Genomic DNA, 11061 nt, shown 5'->3' with positions numbered 1-11061 from the left:
AAAAAAAAGGTAGGATTGTGTAACTTGAATGTTGACTCTGTTGTTTTACAGATGATTGCATCCAAACTCCAGAAAAGGTCTGATTTACAAATGCTGATGCTGTATTACCAAAAAAAAAAAAAAAAAATCATATAATTCAAAAACATTACAATATATATTTACTTTATCACTTTTAATTTGCTACTAAATTGTTATTGATGCAATTTTTAAACAACTCTTAATCTTTAGAAAAGCTTACATCTGTAAATTATTACAGTTTCTCGATTGCAATTGATTGATCTGTTACAAACTGGATCATTCTGTGATCGGTTCATAATTACCATCAATTGTATTCAAATCTAAAATTTAAAAAAATATATGAAATATCAGTATTTCTATCTGTGTCTCCACTGCAGTGGTGAGGTGAGAATCGGGCAATCTCTACATATGAAAGAGGACAAGTTTGTAGTCGAAAGGAAAAAGACAGTTTTTCAAAGCCTGCAGAAACTCAAGATACACTGCAGTAAGGTAAAACATCTTATGATTAATATAATATTATAAGCAGTGTAACGTACTGGAAATTTTCTTTGGGTTCCATACGCATACATGTGTGTTGAATAAATATATGTCTGAAATTACACTTCTGTTTTCATATATTTAAATTTTTTATATTTTGTCTTAAACCCCAAAGTCAATATTTTAGTCTGTGCTGTTTCAGTTGATGCATGAATAAAACTTTAGACTTTACCGTACCTCCTGTCTAATAATAGCAATAAGCTTTTTGTTTTGTTACTTCTGCTAAGAAACAGTCAAATTTTCCAATTCTGCCCATTTTATCCAGAAATCCAAGCAATAAATGTCCCTTCGATGCTCTTTGATGTGGCATGATGATCACTGTAGGCTATAAAGGCCTCTGTTCAAACGGCAGCTCGAGTGAACGCGATCATTCTTCACTCTTTACTACTAGTTACAGCAGGAAATAAACTTGTGTTGTGCAATTCACTAAATGTATGCACTGTATTTTCCTTAAAGGGACAGTTCACCCAAAAATGAAAATTACCCCATGGTTTACTCACCCTCAAGCCAACCTAGGTGTATAAGACGTTCTTCTTTCAGATGAATACAGTCGAGTCGAGTTATATTTCATGTTCATTAGTAGTTAGTAGTATTAGTTCTTCAGAATACATTAGTTATTGATAAGTTATTGAACTGTTACATAGTCATAAAACTGTATTACATACTGATTAGTTAACGCATCTTTCTTAGTAGTTAACATTAGTGAGTTAAGTGTTAATGAATAATTACCTGTTAGTTCTTCAATAATTCCTTATTAGTTATGCAGGAAGTAAGAAAGAGTATTCTAAAGTGTTACCCTGAATTTATTTAAAAACAGAGCCATATTTTGTTCAGTAAACCACTGTTTAATAAAAAATAAGCAATTGTATTTTTTTTTTTTCCCTCTGCTGTGCCAACCATGTACTAAACCATAACTGATTCTGAGCTGCCATGTTTGTGTACCATAAAACCCCTAATATCTACCGATCTGTTCTATCTCAAATTCACCGGCAAATGGTCTTGTGCCTGATGAACATCAAATGATTCCCAAGTCAAACTGTGTGTGTTTCAGGATGCGGTGCCAAACATTGCATTACTGGGTTCTGGAGGAGGACAAAGAGCCATGGTGGCTTTGCTGGGATCTCTGGTTCAACTTGATAAAGCGGGTCTTCTAGACTGCATCCTTTATCTGAGCGGAGTCTCGGGATCCACCTGGTACGAACCCTGAGACACAACAAACACCGAGAGATTGAATTGGGTTGAATGTCAAACATGACAGCAGTATGTTCTTCTCTGAAGGTGCATGGCCTCCTTATACAAAGAACCAAACTGGTCCACCAAACTAGACACCGTGAAAAACAAAATCATTGAGAGACTCAACGGACCTGCAGTCAGCTGGGGAGACGCATTCGACAAACTAAAGGAATATTACAGGAAACACATCTTCAGCTTGACTGACATCTGGGCAGTGATGGTTGTCACTGAATTTGTGAAAGAGGTCTGTATCTATTCACCATTCTCTGCTCTTGGAAACATGCATGCAGTGGTGTCCAAAGTATGAGACCACATTGAAAGTCTGAAATTTAAAAGCTTAATTTAACTGAACTTAATTCAGGTGTAGCTGACAATGAATTGTTGATTTATTTTTACTCATTTTCTAAGTAAAATCTGTGTCTTCATTGGTCTTCATTCTGTAAGTCTCTGAGATGTTATATATATATATATATATATTTTTTTTTTTTTTTTTTTTTTTTTTTTAAGGTGCCATTGTACAACAGGCCTACAGGACATATATATATATATTATTATTATTATTATTTTATTTTATTTTATTTTATTTTATTTTTTTTAGGGTGCCATTGTACAACAGGCCTACATGACAACAGATGAAAACTAGCCTTTGGCTAATTCTGGCATGTTACAGATGTTCTGTGTTTAATATGCACTGTCCTGTTAAATAAAAAGATAAAATATTTTTTTTCTCTCTTCAGATTGACAAACACACACTCACAGATCAGTGGGACCATCTAAGTAAAGATCCGTTTCCCATCTACACAGTGATCGACAAGCACTGCAAACAGCAAGGAGATGGAGGTCTGTGTTGGTGTGTGTCTGAAAGAATTAAAGTTAGTGATTGTGTTTGTGTCAGCTGTTACATGGAGGCGTTTTCTGTCTGCAGACCCCTGGTTTGAGATCAGTCCTCATGAAGCAGGTTATTCCCTCACTGGAGCGTTTGTGGGAACATCCCACTTCGGCAGCCAGTTTCACAAAGGCTCAAAGAAAAAACACCAGCCTGAAATGGACATGCTGTACCTGCAAGGTAGCAAACTCTATCAAAGGAGAGTTTACTAATATTTGCAACAACAAGAAAAAAATAATTTATCATTTTTATTTTGTTTTTAAAGTGATATGTTTTAGTTTCATTTACTGAAAACTGTAAAATGTAAATGTGTTTTCTGCAGCTCTGTGTGGCAGCGCTTTAGCTGATGAAGAGGAGATTAAGAAATTCCTCTGGGAAAAAATAAAAGGTGAATTTAAAGATTCACTTCTACCTAAAGATGACAGTCATTTCATTATAATGTTAACTCTGATTATATTTGATTTTTTTCTTCAGGTTTTTTGGACCACTTACACTTACATAAAAAACATAAACAAATGGGAAAAAGTAAAGCAATGAAAGGTCAGGCACTATAAAAGTGTACAAATGTGAGCTATAATGATGATTATCTTTAATCTGGTTTTAAATGCTGTTAATAACCCACAATTAATTCCATATCAGTTGATAAGTATAAATATATAGTAACACTTTACAATAAAGTTCCATTTTCCAAAGAAAATTACTTAGCATTTATTCATCTTAGGCCACGTTTATTGCAGCATTTACTAATACATTGTTAAAATCAAAAGTTGCATTTTTAATATTATTTAATGGACCTGAGTAACAATGAAATGTTGTATTTTTACTAACACTAACTTAATAAATGCTGAAATGTACTGCGCATGCTCCTTATTGTAAAGTGTTACTGAAAAGATCATGAGAATGTCATCAAATTAATTTTAGCTTCAGATCAAAGCATCTTAAATGGCTTTTGGACAATGATGTGTATTTGTGGGAAACTCCCGATATCTGAACATAATGAACTTGGGTGTGGACAGCACTTATGTTCAAGACATTTTGCAGTTTGTTCACGGTTGTTCGACGTGTGTTTTTTTCAAAAGACCCACTTGCAGAAAAGTTTTACCAGGTGCTCATTGATCTTGTGGACGCAAATCTCTTTGTTTTGAATGGCAACAATCCTTCTGATCTTGATCAATCCCTCGGAGCAACACTGAACGGTAAGTGAGTGTTACAAATCATATAGAGGAGACTATCACACTTACTGCAGTGAATATATTTATATCTATCTATCCATCTATCTATCTATCTATCTATCTATCTATCTATATATATATATATACACAAAGTGTTGCTTGAAAGTTTGTGAACCCTTTAGAATTTCCTACATTTCTGCATCTGACTTTCACACAAGTCCTGAAAGCTGACAAAGAGAACCCAATCAAACAAATCAGACAAAAAATATACTTTGTCATTTATTTATTGAGAAACAAGATGCAGTGTTAAAAATTTGTTGCAATTCGTGTTGCAAAAGTATGTGAGTTTTGCTTGCAGTATCTGGTCTGACACCTTTTTGAGGAAACAGGTAACACATTTTGTAACCGCTGATCAGTCTTTCACAACAGCTTGTAGAAATTGAAAAAAAATGGGCTTATAGCCCATTCTTCAGTGCAGAAACACTTGAACCCGGTGATATTGTTGGGTTTCATCCTATGAACTGCTTGCTTCAGGTCCTTCCACAACACTTCAATTGGATTAAGGTCCGGACTTTGACTCAGTAATTCCAAATCATTAACCTTGTTCTTTTTTAACCATTTTTTGGTAGAATGACTTGTGCACTTGTGGTCGTTGTCTTGCTGCATGACCCACTTTCTTCTAAGATTCAGTTTTTGGACAGATGTGTCCGAGATATTTTTCTTTAGAATTTGCTGGTATAATTCAGAATTCAATGTTCCATCAATGATGGCAAGCAGGAAAAACAGCAAAGCAGGCCCAAACCATGATACTACCACCACCGTGTTTCACAGATGGAGTAAGGTTCTTATGCTGGAATGAAGTGTTTTTCTTTTTCCAAACATAACATTTCTCATTTAAACCCAAAACGTTTTATTTTGGTTTCATCCATCCAAAAAAAAAAAAAAAAAAAAAAAAAAAGTTGTGGCTTTCTCCTTGCAACTCTGCCATTCGTACCATGGTTGTTCATTGTTCTCCTGATGATGGACTCATGAACATTAATATTAACCAATGTGAGAAAGGCCTTTATGTGCTTAAAAGTTACCCTGAGGTCCTTTGCAACCTTGCAGACTATTCCAAGTCTTGTTTTGGAGTGATGTTTGTTGGTCAACCACTCCTAGGGAGGGTAATAGTGGTCTTGAATTTCTTCCATTTGTACGTAATCTGTCTGACTGTGGATTTGTGGAGTCCAAACTCTTTAGAGATGGTTTTGTAACCTTTTCTAGCTGGATGAGCAGCAATAACTCTTTTTCTGAGGTTTTCAGAGATCTACTTTGTTCATGCCATGATTCACTTTCACAAACATGATCAGTCTCTGATACATTCCTGTTCTTTAATTAAAACAGGGCATACGCTGGCACTCGATAGTCATCCTATTGATTGATAACACATCTGACACCTTAAACTTAACTGCTAATCCTAGAGATTCACATACTTTTACATCTCACAAACATTTAACACTGGACCTTTTTCTCAATAAATAAATGACAAACTATATATTTTCAGCTCTTTCTCAACTTTCAGGTGGACTTAAAAATCTGATTCACTTTTTGGTCATATTTATGCAGAAATATAGGAAAATTCTAAAGGATTCACAAACTTTTAGGCAGCACTGTATATATATGTAAATCAAAATCAAAACTATAAGAGACAGATGTACAGCGGTTTGTAATGTCCTAGATCACCCAGATCATTTTGTCAACTAAATAACAGAATGAAAGAAAATAAGGCAGAAAATACAATTCGAAATAAAAAAAAGCGATATTTCACATCTACCTACATTTAAAATGCACCAAGGTCTCTTGGCTTTTCAGGAAAATGTAAAACATAAACTAACTGATAAAAATGCAAAACTGTATAAGGTAACAAGCAAAACATATGCCGTGGCAAAAAAAAACTGATTACAAGATACACAAACTACAGGTATATGTTGCCAGATAACAAGAACCTAATAATGTATATTTTGTCCTCTTTTACAGACCTCAGTGGAGGCAAGCATCGGCTGATGTTTCCTACAGAAAAACTGAATCTCGCTGATAAGCAAGATGCAAAACATTATTTGAATCAACACACTGAAGATGTGTTTAATAATTTGAGTCATCTAAACAGTTTCTGGCCTGGTAGGTTGAATTGTCCTTACAATCTGTTTGATTTGTACAATTTACTTGATTTTGATTTTCTGATCAGATAAATGTGTGAACTTAGAAGCGCTTTATTCTGAGATTTCATAAAGCTTCCAAAAAGACTGATGGTGCAAAATAACCTTTTATGTAGGCACTTTAAAGCATAAAGCTGAAGAAACTAATGAAAAAAAAAACATAAATTAACCATATAATTAGCTATAAAACAATATAGAGAATATAAAACAGTATCATTTACTACATTTAATTTTAAATTTAAGAACCATAGTGCATTTGTTTTGCAGATCTAAAGATGTGGAAATGCATTTTTGAATGCATAAATCACTGGACCTGGGGCAGGAATTATAACTTTCTCCACAACATGAATGGTGAGAACAGACCTGTCATTAAACCTGCAATTCAATGTAAAAAATATGAATATTTCATGCTGTGGTTCTCCAGATAAAACAGTGCCTTCTGATCTTCTGGAAAGTGAGAAAAGAGACTATGAAGATGCAGGACTGTTGCTGAACTCACCCTACTTCTCAGTGCTGAGAGAAGAAAGAAACATTGACCTCATAATTTCCCTGGATTTCAGTGAAGGCGATCCTTTCATGGTATTATATGCATTTTTAAAACATACTCTAATAAAAGTTAAAGGAATAGATCCCCTAGAAATCATCTTTTACTCTCCATCATGTCATTACAATTCTGTATGACCTTCTTTAGTAGAAAACAACCGATTTTTTTAATCACACTAACCTAACAAACAAACATTGACAGGTAATTAAAAATGCTATAAGTTAAATGAATAGTCATTTAAACCTAAGTGCATATTTTCATTTAAGTATATTATGCTATAATACCTTCCCATTCCTCTCAACCTGATCATTTCAGTGAATAACAACTTTAATTTCAACCGAAATCTCTATCGTTTCAATAAATTAATGATAATTTTCCAATGCAGACAGTGAGAGAAGCTGCTGAGATGTGCAAGAAACTAAAAATCCCTTTCCCTGAAGTCAACATTCCCAATGAAGATGTGAAGAAACCAAAGGACTTCTATGTGTTCAAAGGCCAAAACACTCCAACCGTGATTCACATCCCTCTGTTTAATGTGGTCAACTGTGGAGGCAAGTTAAGATTGACTAGTTAAATAAAACTAAAATATGAACCATGTTCTGATTTAAGTGTTTTACTGTTTCTTCAGGTGAAATTGAGACCTGGAGGAACAAATATGGCACATTTCAAAATCCTTACAACGCTAAGATGATTAGCGATCTTATGAAGGTCGCTGGCAAAAACATCTCAAACAACAGAGAGAAACTGCTGGAGCAGATTGCTGCCGCTGTTGGGCGAAAAAGGAGATGACTAATGAGTTGAATAATTCATATTCCATGCATATTTGTTAAGTGCTATTCAACTGTTGTTTGTCAGCTTATTTTTAAATCATCAATCATCAAAGCTTAGTAAACACTGTCATTTCACCAAGCTGATTTCTCTCTAAAAATGTTGTAAAGTGTTTTCAAGCCATTTCAAGGCTGAATGTGATGTGACATAGACTTCTCATTAACACAATAATTTGTTTATTCAGACTGATTTAAGGATGCAGAACATGCATGGAAATAAAAGAGAGGGTTTATCGGCCAATCACAGTTCTCTTCTGTTTAATATATTAAGCACTGTTCATGTTTCAGTCTGTTCCATCATACTTGACTTTCATTAAAACTCTTCATTATTATGCTCTTTTACAAAGTCTTGATTTTGTTTTGGGGGTGTACTAGAACATGTTTTCATGCTTGGTGGTTCGAAAAACGCATTATTTTTCACATAATTTACATTATTACAATACATTTCTCCCAGCCTGTCACATAAGGCTCATTTATTTCTGGGTTTAATAAAGCCCCGCCTTCCGAAAAACAAAATGTGTTGTGACTGGTTAGCTGTCCCACTGCGTTGCGATTGGCAAACAGCTTAGACGGTATTTCAGTGCTGCCAAGCCCCCTGTCAAAGCAGCAAGTTCTGTCTACAACTGTCAGCGCAAGCTAGTGATTCTTACATTGTAAATATGGATATTTTTCTTACAAAAACGCATCAATTTGATACAGGAGGCCTTTATTAACCCCCTTGGCCTTCTGAAAATTATGTTCATTTACTGTATATGTACTCAGTACTTGGTAGGGGCTCCTTTCGCTTTAATTACTGCCTCAATTCATGTGGCATGGAGGTGATCAGTCTGTGGCACTGCTGAGGTGCTATGGAAGCCCAGGTTTCTTTGACATTGGCCTTCAGCTCATCTGCATTTTTTTGGTCTCTTATTTCTCATTTTCCTCTTGACAATACCCCATAGATTCTCTATGAATGATGGTCTGGTGAGTTTGCTGGCCAGTCAGGCACACAAACACCATGGTCATTTAACCAACCAACAGTGGACCAACATCAGCAAATGACATTAAACCCTAAATCAAATCATCACAGACTGTGGAAACTTAACACTGGACTTCAAGCAACTTGGACTATGAGCTTCTCCACCCAAATGAAATACAAAACTTGCTCTCATCTGAAAAGAGGACTTTTTGGACCACTGGGCAACAAACCATTTTTCTTCTCCAGGAGGAATACGACAACTGTAGCCAAATTCCTTGACACATCTGTGTGTGGTGGCTCTTGATGCCTTGACCCCAGCCTCAGTCCATTCCTTGTGAAGTTCATCCAGATTCTTGAATTGATTTTGCTTGACAAGCCTCTCAAGGCTCCGGTTCTCTCGGTTGGTTGTGCATCTTTTTCTTCCACACCTTTTCCTTCCACTCAACTTTCTGTTAACATGCTTGGATACAGCACTCTGTGGACAGCCAGTGAATGTTTGTGGCTTACCCTCCTTGTGAAGGGTAATATGTATACATGCATATATGCAATAAAGGCAACATCATTACCCAATATATAATTTAATCATGATGATAAAATTCCCAGTGCATTTTGCATCAGCATTATGACACCAATGGTTTCTTATTTAAAGCAGTGTAGAACCCTGCACGTCAAAAAGTGACGCCGAAGGGTCCTGACCAAGCGTCAATATGTGATGAGTTGGGCGTGAGAACGTGTCAACGCACTGTCACAACTAAAGCCCTCAACCATAACCTACTACATTTAACAAAGTCATATCATATGCACAATCAAACATTCAAAAATAATACAAATAATAATAAAAATAATTAAATGAAAAACAAACAATAAAATAACATACCACATTAGGGTTCATTACACTATAATAAGTTATATTGCCTCTCATGTAGGTTAAAACCCATATGACATTAGATCTTCAGAAAACAGCTTTTTCCTCATGACATTGTGACCACCAGAGGCCACACTAACCTGTGTATCATTTAAACATGAAAGCAAGAAAACAATTTTAAGATAGGTGCATATGATTTCATTTTAACATTATTTATCTATAATACCACTAGCATCCACTAGCATTCCCATTTATCTCAGCCTTATGATTTTAGTGAATACTCAAATTACGTTTCTCTCAACCTTTTAATGAACTGATACTGCTGTGCTTTTGCACTGCAGACAGTGACTGAAACTGCTGATGTGTGCAAGAAACTAAACATCCCTTTTTTTCCATTACAGTCAGTGACCAAAACTCACAAACGGTGTGAGAAAGTAAACATCCCTTTCCCTGAAGTGAACATTCCCAGTGAAGACCTGAAGAAACCGAAGGACTTCTGAAGGACTTGGCTTTTGACCTTCTATGTGGTCAAAAGCCAAAACAATCCAACCATGATTCACATCCCTCTGTTTAATTTGGTCAACTGTAGAGGCATGTTAAGATTGTCTAGTTAAATAAACTGAAATATCAACTATGTTCTCATTTAAGTGTTTTGCTCTTTCTTAAGATGATATTGAGCCCTGGATAAACAATTATGAGACCCTTCAAGGTCTTTACAGCCCTGAGATGATCACTGATCACAGAATGGCTGCCTGGGACATGACATTATTGATTCAGCCAATGGGGTGAGTTTATGTTTATGATAATGAAACTTGAACAGACTTAGAGTAATACAACATTTTAATCAGCAGTCATAATTGTAATCACATGTTATGGATGATTTAATTATTAATGCTTCAATGCTATTTGCTTAATGAACTTCAAAAGCATACAGAATATTCAGATTGTCATCACTCATGTCTTTTTTTCCAAACAGCATCACCAATCTGCTGCTTCAGTTATTTCTTGTTGTTTAAGATGTTTTGTCCAGCCAGGTCCATAAGTTCAGTGATCTTCTCATGGCTGTAAGGAAGTTGAAAGGTCTCATATTTGTACCTGTAGTTCTCAAGTTCATCTGAAGAAACAGTAACACACTTACATCAGAAAACAGTTAATATTTGAGTTTTATTCAATAGACAATCCAAACTTGCCTCCGCGGTTGACCACATTAAACAGAGGGATGTGAATCACGGTTGGAGCGTTTTTGCCCTTGAACACATAGAAGTCCTTTGGTTTCTTCAGGTCTTCACTGCATGTTGACTTCAGGGAAAGGGATGTTTAGTTCTTCACACCGATTGTGAGTTTCTGTCACTGACTGTAATGGAAAAAGCATAGCAGTATGACTTCATTAAAAGGGCTAGAAAGTTTAATTTGTTATTCTCTAAAAATTGTCAGGTTGAGATGAATGGGAATGCTAACAGATGCTCTCTCCAGGTTCTAAATATTGTTTAAATAAAAGCATATGCACATATGTTTAATTGGATTCTTTCTTGCTTTTTATCTATTTGCAGTATTTGTAATTATCTGACAATGTTTTTTAAGGTTAGTGCAACCTCTGATGATCATAAGGAAACAAGCAGCAAGATCATTTAAATAAAGAATCTCCTGTTGTTTTCTACTGAAGAAAGAAATGTGGATTTGAAATGACATGACAGGAGTAAATTATGATTTCTATACTGGTGTTTTTATACTAGTTCAGTGACTTGCCCTGCCAAAGCTTTGAATAAATACTAATAAATATAGCTGCAAACAGCAATAACCAGGGTTTAAGTGCTTTAGGTATTTTT

General features: G+C 35.3%; 1 protein-coding gene across 1 annotated transcript; it reads left to right on the top strand.

The window, feature by feature from the left end:
- The first annotated feature begins 51 nt into the window (after positions 1 to 51).
- On the top strand, positions 52 to 7374 carry LOC127158235 (cytosolic phospholipase A2 gamma). Its single transcript, XM_051101385.1, has 13 exons — positions 52 to 77; positions 396 to 507; positions 1607 to 1749; positions 1834 to 2032; positions 2526 to 2628; positions 2714 to 2854; positions 2997 to 3062; positions 3754 to 3870; positions 5863 to 6003; positions 6309 to 6392; positions 6466 to 6620; positions 6971 to 7136; positions 7214 to 7374. Exons 1-13 carry the CDS (start codon positions 52 to 54, stop codon positions 7372 to 7374), a joined length of 1614 nt encoding a protein of 537 aa, XP_050957342.1.
- The last annotated feature ends 3687 nt before the right edge of the window (positions 7375 to 11061 follow it).

Source organism: Labeo rohita, unplaced genomic scaffold, assembly GCF_022985175.1.
Source record: "Labeo rohita strain BAU-BD-2019 unplaced genomic scaffold, IGBB_LRoh.1.0 scaffold_1404, whole genome shotgun sequence".
NCBI lineage: Eukaryota > Metazoa > Chordata > Actinopteri > Cypriniformes > Cyprinidae > Labeo > Labeo rohita.
This window is presented reverse-complemented; position numbering and strand designations above follow the sequence as displayed.

Excerpts from the sequence above, each read along its gene's own strand:
- LOC127158235 (XM_051101385.1), top strand. The coding sequence starts at position 52 with ATGATTGCATCCAAACTCCAGAAAAG. Across the intron at positions 2,033-2,525 it reads TCACTGAATTTGTGAAAGAG|ATTGACAAACACACACTCAC; the intron begins GTCTGTATCTAT and ends TTCTCTCTTCAG. Across the intron at positions 6,393-6,465 it reads CTTTCTCCACAACATGAATG|ATAAAACAGTGCCTTCTGAT; the intron begins GTGAGAACAGAC and ends GTGGTTCTCCAG.